The following is a 23359-nucleotide window of genomic DNA, read 5'->3' on the forward strand; positions in this document are numbered from 1 at the left end:
GGTGGCCCCACCGAGCAGTTTGGCTCGGTGAAGAGCGGCTATCGAACAGAGGGATGACTGTGATGACAGCCGCTATATGTGCAGGCGGGGCCGTGCACATGTCATCACACGTCATCTACCTTAAAGGCGTGATTAAAGTGATATCCCATACGGATATGGATATGGATTGGGTATAAGGTGTGTTTGGTTGGTGGTTTGGTGTGTGAGTGAGGTAAGTAGGAGAGTCGGCCGAAGGCCTGTACAGGTCCGGTAACGGTGTCCTGCAGACTTCTTCTCGTAGACCGGGGTTGGCACCAATGGAGAGCGGGAGGAGTGAGTGGAATAGTATGGATGGTAGTGAAGAGGAAGAGATTGGCGATCAGGGTGACGAGAATGAGTGGGAAAGGGGGGGAAGAGGCACAGAGCTAGTGGCGCCAGTATGTTCGGCTCGCCGTCACGCCACCTGTTTTCTCGTTTTCTGTTTGCTGTTCATTGCCTTAACTGTGGAAATTAACTCGCTCCGGACTTATGACCGAAAAACTCTTCTTATCATCCGGGACTCAGCAGTGACAGCACCTTTGTGCTTTGTTTTTGATGGGCAAACAAGCAGTGCGCCTCCACCGCTCCATGGCATTCCGCCTTACCTACGTCCCACCTGGTTCCTCCCTCCCAAGCTACACCGGAGAAAACGAGGGAAGCGAAGTGGTCTCCTGGCTCGTACAAAGGCATTCCTGTCACTTTCTTGCCTGGCTGATCCTCTCCTTGTACAAATGGGTTTCTGCTACTCTGCCACTGTGAGAGGCTCACTCCAACCCAGAGGACCCTGGGTGCGCACTGTCTCTCCAACTCCGCCTGGTGCTGCTCCTGTTTCACCGGTGGGCCCGCTTCTCGGCCCGCGCTTCCTTCAGTCGTCTGGTTCGCTCCTCGCCATGCCGGCGGTGGCGTTCTCCTCAGGTGAGCGACTCTCTTCCACCTCCGGCCCGCGCCTGATGCCTGCTCCTCTCCTGCGTGACTCTTCAAGTACGTCGCTGGTTGCTCCTGTTCCGGGTGCTGGGTCATCGGCTCCTTCCCAGCCACGGATCCGCAGACTTGGTACTGTTATTTCAAACCTCTGCCCACTCAGCCGCACATCAACCCCGATGACAGCTACTGATCTCACCTTATCTATGGCTTTGATCAACATTCGATCCCTCTCCAATAAGACGTTTCTGCTCAAGGATTTCTTCTCTTCTCATGAACTGGATTTTATGTTCCTGACTGAGACCTGGCTACATGCTGGTGAGACTGTGGCTTTCTCTGAGCTTCTTCCTCCAGGCTGTTGTTTTTTCAACTCTCCCAGGTCTTCTGGTAAAGGTGGAGGCCTTGCCTGTGTTTTTAAATCAGTTTATGACTGTCGTCAGATTTCATCTTTCTCCTTTTCCAGCTTTGAACTGCAGCTTTTTAAACTGAACTCATCTACTCCATTACTGTGTGCAGTAGTGTACCGTCCTCCCAAATTCAAGGGTTTTATCAGTGAGTTTGGGGAATTCTTATCAGGACTTTCAGTAGATTTTGATCATTTTCTTATTGTTGGCGATCTGAATATCCATGTGTGTTGTCCATCTAAACCTCTGGTTAGAGACTTTGTATCACTGCTGGACTCTTTTAACCTGACTCAGTGTGTGTCTGGCTCCACACATGAGAAAGGTCACACACTGGACCTCGTCATGTCTCACGGCCTGAGTATCCACGTCTCTGAAATCTGTGAGAGTGCGTGTATCTCTGATCACCTTCCTGTTCTGTTTTCTGCCACTGCACAATGTTCTGTTGCTACAGTTAAAGCTCCTTCACGCCGCCACCGGATCATCAATACCCATGTACCATCCCAGTTCTCTGCTGCTTTCAACAACTCTGAGCTCTCCACGGTGGACTGGATTGACTCCCTGTGTGCAGAAGATTTACAGTGGGGCAAAATAGTATTTAGTCAGCCACCGATTGTGCAAGTTCCCCCACTTAAAATGATGACAGAGGTCAGTAATTTGCACCAGAGGTACACTTCAACTGTGAGAGACAGAATGTGAAAAAAAATCCATGAATTCACATGGTAGGATTTGTAAAGAATTTATTCGTAAATCAGGGTGGAAAATAAGTATTTGGTCAATAACAAAAATACAACTCAATACTTTGTAACATAACCTTTGTTGGCAATAACAGAGGTCAAACGTTTACTATAGGTCTTTACCAGGTTTGCACACACAGTAGCTTGTATTTTGGCCCATTCCTCCATGCAGATCTTCTCAAGAGCAGTGATGTTTTGGGGCTGTCGCCGAGCAACACGGACTTTCAACTCCCGCCACAGATTTTCTATGGGGTTGAGGTCTGGAGACTGGCTAGGCCACTCCAGGACTTTCAAATGCTTCTTACGGAGCCACTCCTTTGTTGCCCGGGCGGTGTGTTTTGGATCATTGTCATGTTGGAAGACCCAGCCTCGTTTCATCTTCAAAGTTCTCACTGATGGAAGGAGGTTTTGGCTCAAAATCTCACGATACTTGGCCCCATTCATTCTGTCCTCAACACAGATCAGTCGTCCTGTCCCCTTGGCAGAAAAACAGCCCCATAGCATGATGTTTCCACCCCCATGCTTCACAGTAGGTATGGTGTTCTTGGGATGCAACTCAGTATTCTTCTTCCTCCAAACACGACGAGTTGAGTTTATACCAAAAAGTTCTACTTTGGTTTCATCTGACCACATGACATTCTCCCAATCCTCTGCTGTATCATCCATGTGCTCTCTGGCAAACTTCAGACGGGCCTGGACATGCACTGGCTTCAGCAGCGGAACACGTCTGGCACTGCGGGATTTGATTCCCTGCCGTTGTAGTGTGTTACTGATGGTGACCTTTGTTACTTTGGTCCCAGCTCTCTGCAGGTCATTCACCAGGTCCCCCCGTGTGGTTCTGGGATCTTTGCTCACCGTTCTCATGATCATTTTGACCCCACGGGATGAGATCTTGCGTGGAGCCCCAGATCGAGGGAGATTATCAGTGGTCTTGTATGTCTTCCATTTTCTGATGATTGCTCCCACAGTTGATTTTTTCACACCAAGCTGCTTGCCTATTGTAGATTCACTCTTCCCAGTCTGGTGCAGGTCTACAATTCTTTTCCTGGTGTCCTTCGAAAGCTCTTTGGTCTTGGCCATGGCGGAGTTTGGAGTCTGACTGGTTGAGGCTGTGGACAGGTGTCTTTTATACAGATGATGAGGTCAAACAGGTGCCATTCATACAGGTAACGAGTGGGGGACAGAAAAGCTTCTTACAGAAGACGTTACAGGTCTGTGAGAGCCAGGGATTTTCCTTGTTTGAGGTGACCAAATACTTATTTTCCACCCTGATTTACGAATAAATTCTTTACAAATCCTACCATGTGAATTCATGGATTTTTTTTTTCACATTCTGTCTCTCACAGTTGAAGTGTACCTCTGGTGCAAATTACTGACCTCTGTCATCATTTTAAGTGGGGGAACTTGCACAATCGGTGGCTGACTAAATACTTTTTTGCCCCACTGTAACTGCTCTTTTTAACTCAACATGCACTTCTATTCTGGACTCCATCGCTCCCCTAAAATCACTCCGTCCTAAAGCTCACACTGAACCCTGGATTACAGACTCTGTTCGTGCTTTCAGGCGCTCCTGCAGGTGTGCTGAGAGAAAGTGGAAAAAGGACAAGCTGCAAATCTCCTTCAATATCCTGAGAGACTCTCTTTTAACTTATCAGAAAGCTGCTAAAGAGGCTAAGTCCTCCTACATATCTAACCTGGTTAGCAGTAATGTCCATAAACCTCAGACTCTGTTTCGTGTTTTAAACTCCATTGTTGATCCTCATACGTCCACTTGCCTCGCACCTTCTGCCACCCTCTGCAATGACTTTTTATATTTTTTTGTTAATAAGATTTCCTCCCTGCAGTCTGTCATTCCACCTCCACCTTTCAATCCCTGTGTTTCTCCCTCGTGCCAATCTGCCTTTAACCAGTTTGAGCTAATCTCTCTTTCTCAGCTGCATGAAACAGTCTGCAAGGTCAAGTCTACCAACTGTTCCACTGACGCTATCCCCTCTCGTCTTCTGAAGCAGGTCCTGGACTCAGTTGGACCTGTCCTTCTGGTCCTGATCAATGCCTGTCTCAGCTCTGGTTGTTTCCCAACACTTTTTAAGCATGCTGTTGTTCAACCTCTCCTCAAAAAGCCTAACCTGGACCCATCTATACTCTCTAACTATAGGCCCATCTCCAATCTGCCCTTTCTGTCCAAAGTACTGGAGCGAGTTGTCCTCAGGCAGCTCCAGTCATTTTTAGACAACAACAGTCTCTATGAGAAGTTTCAGTCTGGTTTTAGAGCTCGTCACAGCACTGAAACCGCCTTACTGAGAGTTTTTAACGATTTGCTTTTAACTGTAGACTCTGGTTGTGCTGCTGTCCTAGTAACCTTAGACCTGACAGCAGCCTTCGACACTGTTGATCACAACATACTGTTATCCCGCCTAGAACACTGTGTCGGTTTGAAAGGTACTGTCTTAAAGTTTTTCCAGTCCTACCTGGATAACAGGAGTTTTTCTGTCCACCTGGGTGAACTGTCATCTCCCAGAGCTCCTTTAACTTGTGGTGTACCTCAGGGGTCCATTCTAGGCCCCCTGCTGTTTACTCTGTATTTGCTCCCTCTGGGCGATGTGCTGCGCAAACATAATGTGTCCTTCCACACCTTTGCTGATGACATTCAGATCTACCTCCCTCTGAGGTTAGACTGTAAGGACTCTTTGCAGCCGTTATTCTCCTGTCTGTCTGACATTAAGACTTGGATGGCTCTTAACTTCCTACATCTAAATGAAAGTAAAACTGAAGTCATTGTGTTTGGGCTTCCTAAAGACCCCAACCTTTTCTTTGATTTTATGGGACCCCTAACTTCCAAATGTACTTCCTCCATTAAGAGCCTCGGTGTTACTTTTGACAGTGCTTTTAAATTTGATAAACAAATCAGCTCCGTAGTCAAGGGATCTTTTTATCATCTACGGATTTTAGCTAAAGTCAAGTCCTACCTGTGCAGGAGCGATCTAGAAAGGGTGGTCCATGCTTTTATTACATCACGGCTGGACTACTGTAACTCCCTTTATGCTGGTTTAGATCATTCCTGTCTGCATCGCCTCCAACTGGTGCAGAACGCTGCTGCTCGCATGCTGACCGGTTCCAAAAAGTGAGACCACAACACTCCGGTCCTCAGCTCTCTCAACTGACTCCCAGTTGCTTTTAGGATTGATTTTAAAATTTTACTGCTGGTTTTTAAGGTTCTTAACGGTACTGCACCTCCTTACCTGGCAGAGCTTCTTAGCATTTACCGCCCCAGGAGATCTTTGAGGTCAGCAGACCTGATGCTTTTAGATGTTCCCAGGTACAGATAAAAGACTAGGGGAGAGAGGGCTTTTGCTGTGGCTGCACCCAGACTGTGGAACAGTTTACCTCCTCACATCAGATTCTCCACAAGCCTAGGAACTTTTAAAACTGCTCTTAAAACTCACCTCTTCTCATTGGCCTTTAGCAAGGTTTAACTTACTGTATTAACTTATTGTTTTATCAGTGAGGTGTTTTATGTACTTGTGTTTTATTGTATTTTATATTTGTATTTTATTGTACAGCACTTTGGTCAGCCTTGGTTGTTTTTAAATGTGCTTTATAAATAAACTTGACTTGACTTGACTAGTGAAAGGAAGAGGAAAAAGAGAAGTGAGGGTAGTACGGAAGGGACTGACAGTGAAGGTAATGAAGAAGGAACAAATGCGAGTATGAATGTAATTGTCAGGTTTGAGGAAGAGGGTGTGAAGAAAATAGATCCACTTAAGCTGACAAGAGCACTTAAGGCACAAGTTGGGGAAATCACTGATGTTTTGCTATAGACTTAAGTTTACTGTTGGTGTGCTGTCTTGTGTGAACTTTGTGTGTCCTACAGCATGCGCTGTGTTGATTATTGAATATGCATGGGTTAAAATCAGTGCTTTCCCTGTTAGGTTGAAGGAGTGTTTCTCTCTTGAGAAACATTGATGGAATTTTTGTTGCGGTGAACACGGTTAGAGCAGTTGTCTCGGGAGCACGTCCCCAGAATTGAGGGGGTCGCTGTTTGTGCAGTTGCCTTTGTCTTTCTGGCGGTTTTTAGTGCATAAGTACCCACTGTAAGTAACTGCATGAAGACTAGGCTTCAGTTAAGTAGATTTTGGTTAGGCAGTTAGTGGGAAAGTGCTGTTTTCAATTGCATGTCAAGGATCAATACTTTGTTATGGCTACAGTTGATGCTTTTGTTCAGTCTCCATCGGAGGAACTCTTGAATAGTTGTACTAAAGAAGAGCTGTTGAAACTTGTTGAACATTATGATGTCGATGTTGGGGATAAACAGTTGAAAGATGAGGTTAACACTAGATTTACTGAGCCTTTTTTCCCCTGGTGCAAGTCCCTACTACTAGATTTACTAGCCTTCACAAATTTGCGTAAATTCCCCCCGACCCTGATACCTCTTGGCACCCCGCTGAGATTTTCACAGGTCTTCAGCTCCATTGTTCTCCTGCTTTTGTTGTGCAAAGACACCCTCCCCCAACCATGAGAGATTCAGGTCTTTCCTTCCCTGCAAGGCTACTTTCCTTCCTTACCTGCAGTGTACAATACACCATGGTAGTTCTTGTCAATCCTTGTCACTACATTGCATAGCTGTCCATAAACACATATACACAGAGTTGTACATATATTTATATAGCCACACCTTACATAATATGCATAAAGTCTAGTTATACACACACACACACACACACACACACACACACACACCTATATATATATATAGGTGTGTGTGTGTGTGTGTGTGTGTATACACACACACCAATATTTTTGAATACGCGTGTCCATATTTATGTTTCCAGATTGTTTGTATAGTGCACTTTCCATACCGTGCTCTTTGTACAGTTTTTATTTAGCTGCTTTTGTCTTGCACTGTCCACTTTTTTGCAATGACAATGCAGATTTTCCACTTGTGGGGCAAATAAATGCAAATTTGCTGTGTGTGTGTGTGTGTGTGTGTGTGTGTGTGTGTGTGTGTGTGTGTGTGTGTGTGTGTGTGTTTGTGAAACATTGGCATTTGTTTCCTCAGATCCAAGGCAGGCCAAACCTCTGTGTTACAACCTACATACAAAAGACACACATTCACAATATATGGGTACACAAATCTATTTTATTTCAAAGTGTTTCAGACTTTACAGCGTTTGCAGACCCAGTGTCCATCATCCCTGCATTTGGCACAGGTGAATTTCTGACATGTTGCACAGGTAAACCTGCTGCGATTCCTGTTGCAGCTCTCTTGCACCTGGCACTGCGTTGTCTTTACAGTCCCTGGCACAGCAGCTGCAGCAGCTGCAGCAGCTTCAGCAGCCTGCCTCTGTGCTAATATTTCCTTGAGCTGCATGAATCGGCAACAAAGTTGCTGAGCTAGAAGACTCAGAAACAATCTTCTTTTGCCTGTCCACCCTGTACATGCCTTGTACAAAATGTAGGCATTCACCGCCGCCAGGTCCAGCATATTGTAGAAAACTGCTAATGGCCACCTGCGTGTTGCTGCTCTTACGGAATACATCCACGCCATTTGGTCCAACACGTCTACACCACACTGTAAAAGCAGAGACAGAGTCATGAGTATATGTTTTTTTTCTATAGGCCTGTATAGCACACATCAGAAAACATTGTAGCACTGGTGTAAAATTGTACACACATTCACATACCTTCATGTGGTTATAGTCTGTTGGGTTTCCTCTTTCTGCCGTCACCGATTGTCACGTCTTGGTGCATGGAACTTAGAACACACACAGTCTTGTTTTTTTTAGGTGCATAAATTGTCAAGGAGACACCGCCACTTCTAAGCACTGAAGTGGAGAATACCTCTCGCTTTGCAGTATCTTTTGTAAGTTGAGGAAGTTCACGCCGGACTTTATTCACCATGCCCAGTAATGTTGTTTTGCGCTGCAGCAGTCTGTGCGACAGTGACAGTGAAGTAAAGAAATTGTCCGTTGTGACGTTTCTCCCATCATCCAAAAATGGCTCCATCAGTTTCATGACCACATTCTCGGCCAGCCTCTCTCCCTTCTGACGACTGGGGTCCTTTCCCAAGTAAGGAGATGCACTGCAGACATATTTGGTGTCCAAATCCGTGGCCATCCAGAACTTGATCCCAAATTTGTCTGGCTTGGTTGCAATATACTGTGTGAATGGACAACGAACCTTGGTAGGGAACAGCTGTTCATCTATGGTCATGTGTTCTCCTGGAGTGAAACTCTTAGCACAGTTCTTATTGAAGCGTGTGCAGATGTCGGAGATCACCGCAAATTTGTCTGTTTTCACCCGTTCTGCCCGCGTGTCCCTGTCATCAAATCGAAGGTGTTGCATAATTGAAATGAATCTATCTCGGGGCATTGTCTCTTTGATTACTGGCACCAGAAATCCTTCTGACCAGCAATCCACAATGGCACCAACAGGACACATGATTGCTCTTACAAACAGGATTGAATTGAATGCCATCATTTCATGAACTGACAAATTCCAGTCCGGCTCTGTTCTGCGGGCTTGATGTACCGTGCACTCTCTGATGGTCTGCAGCATTCCCACGTCTAACAGGCAAAGGAAGCTTTGGAGCACACTTGTAATCTTACGTTGTCAGAAGATAAACAAATAGAGAATGGTAAATTTACATGAACCTCACTCTAAATGGGTTTATATAAATATCATATCTACTATGGCAGTGACAAACCTTAGCAGACTCTGTGGGTCCAGCTTGCGCAGTGAAACACGAGCGATTTGCTACTGCACTGGGCATTCCAATGTCCTCTTCAACCCACACAGTGCCGTCTTTTGCCGTGTGGCTCTGGTTGGGCTTCCCAGTACCACGGGGCCTCTTCCGTGGAGGCCATCCTGATGTGCGTTCTCAGAAATGTGAACAAGAAATCATTCTCCCGTCTGGGTCGGTCTGCTTTTATGCACAGCACTGTGCTGTAGTCAACAATGCCACTCCCTCACATACACAGTGACAATGGAACAATGGAAGATCTGTGCTGAGAGTCAAGGAAGGTGTGAAGGTGTGTCTTTTATATTTGCAGGTCAGTCAATGTGTGGGATATTTTGTATAGATACGGCAGGCATTTCTGAAAGTTGTAACACAGAGGTTTGGCCTGACTTGGATCTGAGCAACTCTGAGTGAGCAAATGCAAATGTGCCAGGCCTCAAGGATAATGGGTGGTTTGCACAACAAAAGCTGGAGGAGAAACGAACTGACGACCTGTGAAAATCTCAGCAGGGGTGATTAACACCTCGGGACTTGCACCAGAAAATAAAAAAGCCACTAATTCTAGAGGGTGTTGGGTTTAGGGAAGTTACGCAAATTTGAGCAGGTTAGTAAACCTAGTGTTAAAGGAGTGTTACAGGCTGCATTAGTAAAGAAAGGCGTGTTGCCAGGTAAAATGAAGACTTTAGTGGCTGATGTTGATCAGTCTGTGGTCTCGACTACAGTTGCTTTGTCTTTTGAGCAGCAAAAGGACTTGTTACTCTTACAAATGGAAAGAGACAAGCTGAGCATTGAGAAAGAACGTGTGAGGCACACTCCATACTTGATCTGTAGGCAATTCCTCTCAGAAGTGGAGGTCACGGTGGAGGCGTCGGAGGGCGGAAGGCGTTCCCTCAGTGGCTCTCCTCTTCTGAGATTGTGTAAAAACATAAGTCAATGTAGTGTAAGCAGCTTGAAAAGAAAGTAATTGAACTTGTATAAATTTTTGGGAGACGGTTTCTCACACGCGGGCGGCACAGTGGTTAGCACCGTTACCGCACAGGAAGAAGGTCTTGAGTTCAGCTCTACTGTCGCTGTGTGTGGAGTTTGCATGTTCTTCCTGTTTTTGCGTGGGTTCTTTCCTTGTACTCCGGCTTCCTGCCACAGTCCAACGACCTGCAGTTAGTGGCAATAGTTAATGGAAGAGTCTAAATTGCCGACAGGTACGAATGGTTTTCTGTGTTAAACCAGCTGAGGATTGAGAGAGGACGGCCAGAGAGCATCTTTTGTTTACCAGTCAGCAGAGAGTCCCTCAGGAGGGAAACGAGCTGAGCCTTCATGCCGGGACGCTGCTGGGGTTGCAGCATAGCTGTTGTAGTTAGTGTGGATTGGGTATAAGGTGTGTTTGGTTGGTGGTTTGGTGTGTGAGTGAGGTAAGTAGGAGAGTCGGCCGAAGGCCTGTACAGGTCCGGTAACGGTCTCCTGCAGACTTCTTCTCAGCAATGGAGAGTGGGAGGAGTGAGTGGAATAGTATGGATGGTAGTGAAGAGGAAGAGATTGGTGGTCAGGGTGACGAGAATGAGTGGGAAAAAGTGGGAAAGGGGGGGAAGAGGCGCAGAGCTAGTGAAAGGAAGAGGAAAAAGAGAAGTGAGGGTAGTACGGAAGGGACTGACAGTGAAGGTAATGAAGAAGGAACAAATGCGAGTATGAATGTAATTGTCAGGTTTGAGGAAGAGGGTGTGAAGAAAATAGATCCACTTAAGCTGACAAGAGCACTTAAGGCACAAGTTGGGGAAATCACCGATGTTTTGCTATAGACTTAAGTTTACTGTTGGTGTGCTGTCTTGTGTGAACTTTGTGTGTCCTACAGCATGCGCTGTGTTGATTATTGAATATGCATGGGTTAAAATCAGTGCTTTCCCTGTTAGGTTGAAGGAGTGTTTCTCTCTTGAGAAACATTGATGGAATTTTTGTTGCGGTGAACACGGTTAGAGCAGTTGTCTCGGGAGCACGTCCCCAGAATTGAGGGGGTCGCTGTTTGTGCAGTTGCCTTTGTCTTTCTGGCGGTTTTTAGTGCATAAGTACCCACTGTAAGTAACTGCATGAAGACTAGGCTTCAGTTAAGTAGATTTTGGTTAGGCAGTTAGTGGGAAAGTGCTGTTCCCTTTCAGTCGATTCACTCGGTACAACACATAAGTATGGGATATCACGCCCTCGCGTGTCCTGGCTGAAGAAACCTTTAATCACGCCTTTATGCAGATGACGTGTGATGACACGCGCACGGCCCCGCCTGCACATATAGCCGCTGTCATCACAGTCATCCCTCAGTTCTTACGCTCTTCACCTCGCTGAGAACACCTCTGCTGAGTTGGGCTAGCTAGCTGCTGCTAGTTAGCTCCGTTGTCTGCCGACTTGAACTTAGCTTAACTGCCCCTGTTGGTATTAGCTTTCACCGCGCAGTTGGTGTGTAGGCTGCCCGCGGAGCGCTAATTTCAAGTTTTCCCGTGCAGCGTTTTGCTTTGTGTTTTGGAATGGACTCCAAACCGAAGCGAGCAAAGCAGAAATCTTCTGTTCGCCCCTGTCCTCAGGGATGCGGTTTCTCTTTGCACGACAGCAATCAGCACGATGCCTGCCTTGACTGCCTGGGGATCGTCCATGCTAGGAGAGCGTTGACACAGCCCGAAGCCTGTGCGTTTTGTCCGAGTCTGAAGACAAGGATTTTCCGGTTGATGTCCCCGCAATTAGCTGGGCTGACCACATGGAATATGTTGACGGGTTAGCCGATGACGAGCCGGAACCATGCTGGAGCGCTGACGGGCTTCAGCCTGGGTTGAAGCCCGCCAGCGCTCCCCAGGACGATGATGACGTGCTGGACATCGGCCTGGACATCCATGGTTTGTTGGAGGATGAGCAGGAGAGCTCATTGTCGGCCCAATGTACCGCTGCTGCTGCTCCGGTCGGCCACGATGACACCTCTCTTTTCTCCCTGTTTCGCCGTGCTGCTGAGAAGCTGCAGGTGGACTGGCCCTCTCCTCCGCCAGCTCAGAAGCCGTCGCGGTTCGCGGGGTTTTTCCTCCCACAACGGCCAAAAACTGCCTTCCCATGTTCCCAGACTTTCTCTGCGAGCTAACAGCATCATGGGACAAACCTCTGTCTACCCGCGTCACTGTGCCCGGCTATGGACAGTACATGGAATTGGACGGCGCCGAGGGGGCTGGCTTAGCTAACCCACCCCCTATGGAGCCGTCTCTGGCTGCTTATCTGGCCCCGTCCCATAACCATGGTGTCGGCGGCCCCGCAACTCTGCCTTCCAAGCACTGCAGATTCTCTGTTTCGCAGCTGGAGAAGATTTATAGAGCTCAGGCCAGCACTGCTCGTGCCATGAGCTCTGTCACCATGCTCCAGACGTACCAGGCAATGTGCCTGGCGGAGTTCGGATCGCTGGTTCCTGATGACAGCCCGCTGGCACCTCTTCTTAACGAGGTCAGAGTCGCCACAGATTACATCCTCCGTGCGTCTCGCTGTGCAGCGCTCTCCCTGTGCAAAGGGATGGCTTCGACAGTAGTGGCGCAGAGGCACCTGTGGCTGACCCTGTCTGACGTCCCGGATAGGGACAGGGCTGTATATCTGGACGCACCAGTGTCTGCGGCTGGGTTATTCGGACATTCACTTGAAGCCATTCAGGCTAGATTCAATCTGAGGGAGAAGCAGACGGAAGCTCTGCGCGACACCATCCCCAGACGTCAGCCCAAGCCCAAGCCCGCAGCTAGCTCTCACAGGCCCGCCGCTCCTCTGCCGACTGGCAAGAGACCGACAGGCCATCACCCTCCCCCCCCTCCCTTTCTCCCTCCTCCCCACACCTGAAATTCACTGAGGAGATGATGGACCGGGTCAATGCTGGGCTCAGATCTACCCCCCGGCCCAATCCCTTTTTGTCCCCCATAAACCCCCCACCAGAGCAGCCAAAGGTTCGCCATCAAGCCCCGCCCTCAACAGAGCAATCGAAGCCCAGCCTCGCCCCCCTTAGTTCCTCCTTACCACCTTCATGCTCTGTCTCCACAGTCGGATGTGTGATGTGTGAAGGGCTGCGAGGATTATGGCAGTGGCGACTTTTCCCAGGAGAAGCTGGGACCCTGTTTACTAGAAGGTTTTAAAATTTCTGTACTTTTAGGTGACAGAAGGAGACATGTGGCCTGGTCGAAACACAGAGAGCTGCACTCTAAAAGATCTTTAAATATAGTAAACATACCTCGTGTGCCACAGACTGCTCCCAAACACGAGGGGACAAGTAATACCTCTAAAACACTTATGTTGGCTTTATTAAACGTTAGCTCTTTAGCTGGGAAAACATTTTTAATTAATGATTTAATCACTTAGCACAGCCTCGATTTTATGTTTTTAACTGAAACTTGGTTGGACCAAAGTAACAGTGGAGCTGTTCTCATCGAGACGACCCCTCCTAACTACAGTTTTATCAGTGAGGCCAGGGTGAGCAGGAGAGGAGGAGGGGTTGCTGTCTTATTTAACGAATCATTTCAATGTAAGCAGCTGTCTCCTGGAAGTTTTCAGTCTTTTGAATATGTGGCTTTACAGCTGAAGGCCCCATCCAAAGTTGTGTTTCTTAATGTTTACAGGCCTCCCAAATACTGCACAGACTTTTTTAATGATCTCAGTGAACTGCTGTCTGTGATCTGTGTTGATTTCGACTGTGTAATTATTGTTGGGGATTTTAACATCCATGTGGACAACCCTCAGGACAAAGGGACTAAAGACCTGAGTAACACTCTGGGCAACTTTGGGCTGACTCAGCATGTAACAGAGCCCACACATAATAGAGGACACACTCTTGACCTACTGATCTCCAAGGGCCTGAGCATTTCAAAGGTTACTGTGTCTGATGTGGGCCTGTCTGATCATTACTGTGTTTTCTTTGAAAGTAAAATCTCAGCCCACACAAATATATCAACAGCAGTGATCACAAAACTGTGTATAACTGAACACAGTAGTGCGATTTTTAACCAGGTCTTCCCATTAACACCTGACCTGTCCAGAGGGTCAGTTAATGAGCTCGTCAATAGCTTCAATGCTAACATGTTAAATGTAATGGATACAATTGCTCCCATTAAGGTGAAGGTTATCTCTGGAAGGAAAAAGTCTCCATGGAGAAACTCCACACTGGTGAAAAATAAAAAAAGAGAGTGTAGGAAAGCTGCAGATGGAGAAAAACAAACCTCCAGGTTCATTATGACATCTATAAAGAGAAACTTCACAATTATAATTTACAACTGAGGAGTGCAAGAAGGTCCTACTTCTCTGACATCATCACTAAAAACAGCCATAATGCTCGGGTCTTATTTTCTACAGTTGACAGGCTAACAAACCCTCCTGTGTCAGTGGCAGCTGAACTTCATTCAACCATGTCCTGCAATGACTTTGCCAAATTCTTCACAGAAAAAATCCAAAAGATTAGACAAGCAATTGGTACATCAACAGCAGATCCAGAATATGTACTGTGTCCACCGAAAAACTGTTTAAACACCATGAAACCGTTTCACCCGATTAACAGCAAAGACCTGGAGGACATCTTAGGTCAACTGAACTCCTCCTCTTGCTGTTTAGATGTCCTGCCAACAAGTTTTTTTCAAAAAAGGTCTCAAAGACTTTAGAGTCAGACCTGTTACAGATCGTCAATTTTTCTTTAATGTCAGGTGTGTTTCCAGAACCACTAAAAACTGTTGTAATTAAACCTATACTGAAAAAGGACAATCTTGACAAGACAGAAATGAACAACTATAGGCCGGTCTCAAATCTCCATCATAGCTATGCAGATGACACACAAATATATATCACAATGTCACCAGGAGACCAAGGCCCTGTACAGGCTCTTGGTAAATGCATTGAGGAAATTAATGACTGGTTGTGCCACAATTTTCTCCAGCTAAACAAAAACAAAACTGAGGTAATAGTCTTTGGAGCCAAAGAAAAACGATTACAGGTCACCAGAGAACTTCAATCTATACACCTAAAAACCACAAACCAGGCGAGAAATTTGGGTGTAGTGATGGATGCAGACCTAAACTTAGAAAAACACATTAAGACAATAACAAAATCAGCTTACTATCACCTCAAGAATATTTCAAGGATAAAAGATCTGATGTCGCAACAGGACCTGGAAAAACTAGTCCATGCATTCATCTTTAGTAGGCTTGATTACTGTAACAGCATCTTTACAGGTCTACCTAAAAAATCAGTCAGACAACTACAGCTCATTCAGAACTCTGCTGCTCGAGTCTAAGACCAAAGACCAAAAAAGTGGACCACATCAGTCCAGCTCTGAGGTCTTTACACTGGCTGCCTGTCCGTCAGAGGAGAGACTTTAAAGTTCTGATGCTGGTCTATGAAGCTCTGAATGGTTTAGGACCAAAATACATCAGTGACCTCCTGACCCAGTATGAACCTTCCAGATCCCTCAGGTCATCTGGATCCGGTCTTTTATCAGTTCCCAGAGTCAGAACCAGACACGGAGAAGCTGCATTCAGCTTTTATGCTCCTTATATCTGGAACAAACTCCCAGAAAGCCTCAGATCAGCTGAAACACTCAGTTTATCTAAATCCAGGTTGAAGACTCACCTGTTCTCAGCTGCATTTGAATCACCAAATCCAAACTTTTAAACTTAAATTTCAAAACGTACATTTTAACTACTGATTTCATCTACTGTTCTGATTTTATCTGTTTTGATTTTATATACTGTTTTGTTTGTTTGTTTGTTTGTTTGTTAATTAGTTAGTTAGTTTGTTTGCTTGTTTTAATCAATTTTAATTCATGCTTTATATTTGTTTTTGTTTCTAATATCTCTGTAAAGCACTTTGAATCACCTTCCTGTTGAATTGTGCTATACAAATAAACTTGCCTTGCCTGGCCCCGCCTGCACATATAGCCGCTGTCATCACAGTCATCCCTCAGTTCTTACGCTCTTCACCTCGCTGAGAACACCTCTGCTGAGTTGGGCTAGCTAGCTGCTGCTAGTTAGCTCCGTTGTCTGCCGACTTGAACTTAGCTTAACTGCCCCTGTTGGTGTTAGGTTTCACCGCGCAGTTGGTGTGTAGGCTGCCCGCGGAGCTCTAATTTCAAGTTTTCCCGTGCAGCGCTTTGCTTTGTGTTTTGGAATGGACTCCAAACCGAAGCGAGCAAAGCAGAAATCTTCTGTTCGCCCCTGTCCTCAGGGATGCGGTTTCTCTTTGCACGACAGCGACCAGCACGATGCCTGCCCTGTCTGCCTGGGGATCGTCCATGCTAGGAGAGCGTTGACGGAGCACAAAGCCTGTGCGTTTTGTCGCCAGCTCCGGCGCTCGACCCTGGAAAGACGGGTGACGTTTGTGGAAAAAGTGCTGGGACGCTCGGCTGTCGCACGGCATGACCCTCTCCTTTCCGAGTCTGGAGCCCCGGTTTTGTCTGAGTCTGAAGACGAGGATTTTCCGGTTGATGTCCCCGCAATTAGCTGGGCTGACCACATGGAATATGTTGACGGGTTAGCCGACGACGAGCCGGAACCATGCTGGAGCGCTGACGGGCGTCAGCCTGGGTTGAAGCCCGCCAGCGCTCCCCAGGACGATGATGACGTGCTGGACATCGGCCTGGACATCCATGGTTTGTTGGAGGATGAGCAGGAGAGCTCATTGTCGGCCCAATGTACCGCCGCTGCTGCGCCGGTCGGCCGCGATGACACCTCTCTTTTCTCCCTGTTTCGCCGTGCTGCTGAGAAGCTGCAGGTGGACTGGCCCTCTCCTCCGCCAGCTCAGAAGCTGTCGCGGTTCACAGGGTTTTTCCTCCCACCGGAGCCCGCAACGGCCAAAAACTGCCTTCACATGTTCCCAGACTTTGTCTGCGAGCTAACAGCATCATGGGACAAACCTCTGTCTACCCGCGTCACTGTGCCCGGCTATGGACAGTACATGGAATTGGACGGCGCCGAGGGGGCTGGCTTAGCTAACCCACCCCCTATGGAGCCGTCTCTGGCTGCTTATCTGGCCCCGTCCCATAACCATGGTGTCGGCGGCCCCACAACTCTGCCGTCCAAGCACTGCAGATTCTCTGCTTCGCAGCTGGAGAAGATTTATAGAGCTCAGGCCAGCACTGCTCGTGCCATGAGCTCTGTCACCATGCTCCAGACGTACCAGGCAATGTGCCTGGTGGAGTTCGGATCGCTGGTTCCTGATGACAGCCCGCTGGCACCTCTTCTTAACGAGGTCAGAGTCGCCACAGATTACATCCTCCGTGCGTCTCGCTGTGCAGCGCTCTCCCTGCGCAGAGGGATGGCTTCGACAGTAGTGGCGCAGAGGCACCTGTGGCTGACCCTGTCTGACGTCCCGGATAGGGACAGGGCTGTATATCTGGACGCACCAGTGTCTGCGGCTGGGTTATTCGGACATTCACTTGAAGCCATTCAGGCAAGATTCAATCTGAGGGAGAAGCAGACGGAAGCTCTGCGCGACATCATCCCCAGACGTCAGCCCAAGCCCGCAGCTAGCTCTCACAGGCCCGCCGCTCCTCTGCCGACTGGCAAGAGACCGGCGCCCACTGCTGAAGTGGGTGTGCCGCCACCGAGAGCACATCCTCCGGCCCGAGCTCCACGCCAGTCGGCCTGGAGCAAAGGCCCACCCTCGGGCCCCCAGCATCCCTCCTGCACACAGTTTTCTTCTGATGGCCACAAGGTCATATTGCGTCCAAATGCTGCCTATTTTCCCAAGATCATGCCTGCATCTTCTAGCTCAATGGAGTTTGAGTTGCTGAGTTTTTGCTCCCCTCCTTTTGCATCTGAGGAGCAGAGGAGGATGCATTCTCTTTGTCCAGTGCGTGTGCTACGCACCTACATTGAGCACACTCAGAATGTGCGTTTATGTGACCAGCTGTTTGTCTGCTTTGCTAATCCAAATAGAGGTAGAGCTCTGTCGAAACAGAGGCTGTCCCACTGGATTATAGAAGCTGTCTCACTGGCATACGGCACCAGTGGTCTTGCTTTGTCCCACGAGGTGAGAGCTCATTCCACCAGGGGGATGGCAACCTCATGGGCTCTTTTTAAAGGGGTGCCTGTAGCTGATATTTGTGCGGCAGCTACTTGGGCATCACCGCACACTTTTGTGCGGTTTTATCGGTTGGACGTTACAGCCCCTTCGGTGGCTCATGCTGTCCTTTCTGCTGGGTCTACCACTCACTAGGATGTGGTGGTCCGATTCCGGTTCAGTGGTTGCTCTGCGGGGCGTGTATATATGTCCCATACTTATGTGTTGTACCGAGTGAATCGACTGAAAGGGAACGAATAGTTATGTCTATAACTTCTGTTCCCTGAAGGAGAGGAATGAGGTACAACACAAGGTGGCCCCACTGAGCAGTTTGGCTCGGTGAAGAGCGGCTATCGAACAGAGGGATGACTGTGATGACAGCGGATATATGTGCAGGCGGGGCCGTGCACGTGTCATCACACGTCATCTGCCTTAAAGGCGTGATTAAAGTGATATCCCATACGGATATGGATATGGATTGGGTATAAGGTGTGTTTGGTTGGTGGTTTGGTGTGTGAGTGAGGTAAGTAGGAGAGTCGGCCGAAGGCCTGTACAGGTCCGGTAACGGTCTCCTGCAGACTTCTTCTCATAGACCAGGGTTGGCACCAATGGAGAGCGGGAGGAGTGAGTGGAATAGTATGGATGGTAGTGAAGAGGAAGAGATTGGTGGTCAGGGTGACGAGAATGAGTGGGAAAAAGTGGGAAAGGGGGGGAAGATGCGCAGAGCTAGTGAAAGGAAGAGGAAAAAGAGAAGTGAGGGTAGTACGGAAGGGACTGACAGTGAAGGTAATGAAGAAGGAACAAATGCGAGTATGAATGTAATTGTCAGGTTTGAGGAAGAGGGTGTGAAGAAAATAGATCCACTTAAGCTGACAAGAGCACTTAAGGCACAAGTTGGGGAAATCACTGATGTTTTGCTATAGACTTAAGTTTACTGTTGGTGTGCTGTCTTGTGTGAACTTTGTGTGTCCTACAGCATGCGCTGTGTTGATTATTGAATATGCATGGGTTAAAATCAGTGCTTTCCCTGTTAGGTTGAAGGAGTGTTTCTCTCTTGAGAAACATTGATGGAATTTTTGTTGCGGTGAACACGGTTAGAGCAGTTGTCTCGGGAGCACGTCCCCAGAATTGAGGGGGTCGCTGTTTGTGCAGTTGCCTTTGTCTTTCTGGCGGTTTTTAGTGCATAAGTACCCACTGTAAGTAACTGCATGAAGACTAGGCTTCAGTTAAGTAGATTTTGGTTAGGCAGTTAGTGGGAAAGTGCTGTTTTCGATTGCATGTCAAGGATCAATACTTTGTTATGGCTACAGTTGATGCTTTTGTTCAGTCTCCATCGGAGGAACTCTTGAATAGTTGTACTAAAGAAGAGCTGTTGAAACTTGTTGAACATTATGATGTCGATGTTGGGGATAAAGAGTTGAAAGATGAGGTTAAAGGAGTGTTACAGGCTGCATTAGTAAAGAAAGGCTTGTTGCCAGGTAAAATGAAGACTTTAGTGGCTGATGTTGATCAGTCTGTGGTCTCGACTACAGTTGCTTTGTCTTTTGAGCAGCAAAAGGAGTTGTTACTCTTACAAATGGAAAGAGACAAGCTGAGCATTGAGAAAGAACGTGTGAGGAATGCTTTAGAAAACGAAAAGATGGGCTAGAGCACTATCGGCTAGACCTAATCAAGGCGGGTAAATTATCAGGTGGTGTTGAGGCTAAAGAGTCTTCTCCACAAGGACTTGAAACTTTTGATATTGTGCGTAATTTGCGTTTGGTGCCAAAATTTGATGAAAGAGAGCCAGATGCCTTCTTCTCCCTTTTTGAACGCATTGCCGAATTGAGAGGATGGCCAGAAGCTGACTGTGTGATTATGTTACAGTCTGTTTTGACTGGAAAGGCTCAGGAAGCTTATTCAGCACTCAGTGCAGTTGATTGTCAGAGTTTTGCCACTGTTAAAGATGCAGTTCTGAAAGCGTATGAGTTGGTACCAGAAGCTTACCGTCAACGTTTCAGATCATGAAGGAAGTCTGATGGAAGGTTATTTGCTACTTCAATACGAATTTTTTTCTTTTTCACAGAGTAAAAAAAACAACAAAACAAAAACCTACAGCAAACACTGCACGTTATGATTCCGACTTGTTAACAGCTCCCTGTTCATATTTTCTTTCTAATACAGTTTGACTGGTCTCCATTGTAGGTGCGCAACCATCTAACAATAGAGAATACTGGGTAGTCATTTCATCGAAGCGCCTTGAGGCGACATTTGTTGTGATTTGGCGCTATATAAATAAAATTGAATTGAATTGAATTGAAGTCTGATAAGCAGTCGCATGTAGAGTTTGCAATGGATTTAACTAAGCACTTCAACAGATGGTGTTCTGCACTGGGAGTGACACCTTTTCAGGATTTATGTGAGTTAAAGGTATTGGAGCAGTTTAAAGATTGTGTTCCTCCTGAGGTTGCCACTTACATTGCCAAACGGGAAGTGACAACAGTTTCTGACGCTGCTAAATTGGCAGATGAATATATCTTGGCGCATAAGGGGCAGGTTGGTAGAAACTGTTTTTCAGTTGGTGCTCCTGCTAGAGCTTTTGGTCAAACTAAGTTTATGTCATCAGTTCCTGCGAAGGCCAAAGGTGGTGTGACGCCCAGTAAGTTTGGTCAAGGTTGTTTAGAGTTGTTTAGAGACACACCTTAGAGACACACCTTGTCTATGTGTTAGCCCTGTAACAGACTGGTGACCTGTCGAGGGTGTACCCTGCTTCTCGCCCTAAGATAGCTGGGATAGGCTCGAGCTGCCCTGTGACACTGGAAAAGAAACACAGCAGAGAATGGATGGGTGGCTGATCAAACGTTAACATTTCCAGTCACTTTCAGTTCAAGCTGCTTAGCATGATCTCACATTTGCCAATTTCTCTATCTCTTCCCCCTCTGTTGTGTGTGTGTTTCTCCCACATATTGCATACTCTACTTTTGTCCTCAAATCAGGTAGGAAGTGTCTGTGTGGCTGGTCTGGTTTCACTAGATAGATCAGGCTGCACCCACCTGTGAAACAGGTGGAGGGTCACCAGGACATGCAGAACTCGCTGACAGACTCCTGGCCACCTCTTGCCTCCTTAGTAGAAAGGGGCCACTCCCAGAGGCGGAGGGCTGTGAGGCACCGCCCGCCGGGCCCTCTCCTTTGGGAAAACCCTCAGCACTGGGCCGAACCTTGGAGTTCTGATGTCCATTCAGGCACACTCCATACATGATCTGTAGGCAATTCCTCTCAGAAGTGGAGGTCACGGTGGAGGCGTCGGAGGGCGGAAGGCGTTCCCTCAGTGGCTCTCCTCTTCTGAGATTGTGTAAAAACATAAGTCAATGTAGTGTAAGCAGCTTGAAAAGAAAGTAATTGAACTTGTTGAGATGGTTGATCAAACGGAAATATTACTGTCATGGTCCAGTGACGCTACATGTATAATTATTTATTTTTGTTTCTCTCTCTTTCTTTCTCGCTTCCCTGCTCACAACGTGATGCCTGGGCGGAGCTAATCATGATCTCCGGTTGCTGTCCTCACACCTGCAAGCAATTTCTCACCTGAGGTTCATCATCCTGTTTACCAGCCACTTCTGACGGCAGTGGACTGTTGTGTAACATTCGTTAGTGCAATTCTAGCTGTGGAAATATTTTGATTTCTCTTTGTGCTTTGCTTGGCATTTAACATTTTGTCCTTGTATATAGATTTTCCGTGCCCCGCCTTGAGACCCTGTTCGTGAGTGTGGCAGTTGCAGTGAGCCTGTGGAGCCCCCCCCACCCTCCATGGACCTCTGGATTCGCTGGACCCCTTCTCCCCACTTGTATATAGTGCACTCTGTGTCATGTAAATAAAAAAAACTGTTTATTGTGGTTCGTAGTCTGCGCTTGAGTCCTGCTCAGCCTTGACAAATTTTAGTCACTTTCGGTTCAAGCTGCTTAGATTCCCGTGATCTCACATTTGCCGTTTGTGTGTGTGTGTTTCTCCCACATATTGCATACTCTACTTTTGTCCTCAAATCAGGTAGGAAGTGTCTGTGTGGTTGAGCTGGTCTGGTCTGTCTAGACTCTAGACTTTCACTATATAGATCAGGCTGCACCCACCTGTGAAATAGGTGGAGGGTCACCAGGACATGCAGAACTCTTGCCTCCTTAGTAGAGGCGGAGGGCAGTGAGGCATCCAACCCCCATCTCATCAATAGGGGGGTATGATCTGAAATAACAATAGATTGATAATTACAAGTTTCAATAAGTGGAAGAGGACATTTATCAGTGACAAATGAATTTATCCAATAGAACATTTTGTGGACAGGAATATAGTCGGAGCATGCCCTGGACGAGTATCCTTATTAGAGCTTCTTTCTAGGTTAGAGAGCACACAGCTTGCACCTCCAGCTAAAATGAGATTGTGTGTTGTCATATCCAGAATTCACGAGAATAAATAGACAATTAAGGTTTCATCATCCCATTTGGGGGCGTAAATGTTGGCTTAAATCGATCGTGGCTCAAGAGTTGGGAGTTCGCCTTGTAATCGGAAGGTTGCCGGTTCGAGCCCCGGCTCGGACAGTCTCGGACGTTGTGTCCTTGGGCAAGACACTTCACCCGTTGCCTACTGGTGGTGGTCAGAGGGCCCGGTGGCGCCAGTGTCCGGCAGCCTCGCCTCTGTCAGTGCGCCCCAGGGTGGCTGTGGCTACAATGTAGCTGCATCACCAGTGTGTGAATGGGTGGATGACTGGTTGTGTAAAGCGCTATATAAATACAGGCAATTACCATTTAAATCAGTTCATAAAGTTGTCCATAATGTTGGCCAACCACAATAATACAAGGACCCATAGGATCAGATAAAATGGTTGATACAGCAGCCATAGAGTTGTCTAATCAAAAAGCAACAGTATGAATGTGTATGTGTGATAGTCACTAACCCATTTATGTGAATTAACTTATATTTAAGCCATTTTACATTTTTAAATGTAAGAGATATCTTCTTTTGAAAATCCTCTAAATTAACTAGTTTTAACTATAGACCTGATAACTAGTCTGGGATATTTGTAGCTGATGCTCCATTTTTGTACCAGTAGGTGGCAGTGTGAGACCATGGTTTGGCCTGTTGTTAGTAGTCAGAAGCATGCTCAACACAGTTTTCTCATAATGTTACATGTACTCCCTGCCTTATCATTTCTTTCCTGCTTGCAGGCTAGTATTGTACCAGAAGTAGAAAATAAAAGCAGTCACACCTGATATATTGCATAGATTAGTTATTAAGGTCAGAAACTGAAAGCACAGAAACATTGTTTAGTCTAGTAAATTCAACGTTCTGTAATGTTACTGATCGGCTCCACCTTTATAGTGTGTTGTTTTAGTTGTTTGTTTTCTGCCATCAAGTATTTACTTAAATTCAGTGCACATATCAAGATGGTAGTGATTACACCATTCTTTCGGAATCTTTCGAAATTCATGGATTATCTTTTTAGCATTCATTTTGAAGCGAGTTTCATAAGAAAATTGGCTTT

The 23359-nt window shown here is 46.9% G+C and overlaps 2 protein-coding genes across 3 annotated transcripts in view; both read left to right on the forward strand.

The window, feature by feature from the left end:
* Positions 1-23359, forward strand: part of LOC146507423 (glutathione hydrolase 5 proenzyme-like) — an 86642-nt gene that overhangs the window by 20747 nt on the left and 42536 nt on the right. The gene's annotated exons all lie outside the window — the stretch shown is intronic.
* Positions 12631-21722, forward strand: LOC146507424 (uncharacterized). 2 transcript variants are annotated; one of them, XM_085179589.1, is made up of 2 exons: positions 12631-21475; positions 21558-21722. In XM_085179589.1, exon 1 carries the CDS (start codon positions 15957-15959, stop codon positions 18003-18005), a length of 2049 nt encoding a protein of 682 aa, XP_085035715.1. In that variant the 5' UTR covers positions 12631-15956; the 3' UTR covers positions 18006-21475; positions 21558-21722. The 2 variants fall into 2 exon arrangements, with proteins under 2 accessions (XP_085035715.1, XP_085035716.1); XM_085179590.1 differs by having other exon boundaries at positions 12631-21418.

The sequence above is a fragment of the Neolamprologus multifasciatus genome, chromosome 12 (assembly GCF_963576455.1).
Source record: "Neolamprologus multifasciatus chromosome 12, fNeoMul1.2, whole genome shotgun sequence".
Taxonomy (NCBI): domain Eukaryota; kingdom Metazoa; phylum Chordata; class Actinopteri; order Cichliformes; family Cichlidae; genus Neolamprologus; species Neolamprologus multifasciatus.

Coding starts and splice junctions, on each gene's coding strand:
- LOC146507424 (XM_085179589.1), top strand. CDS start 15,957: ATGGACTCCAAACCGAAGCGAGCAAAGCAGAAATCTTCTGTTCGCCCC.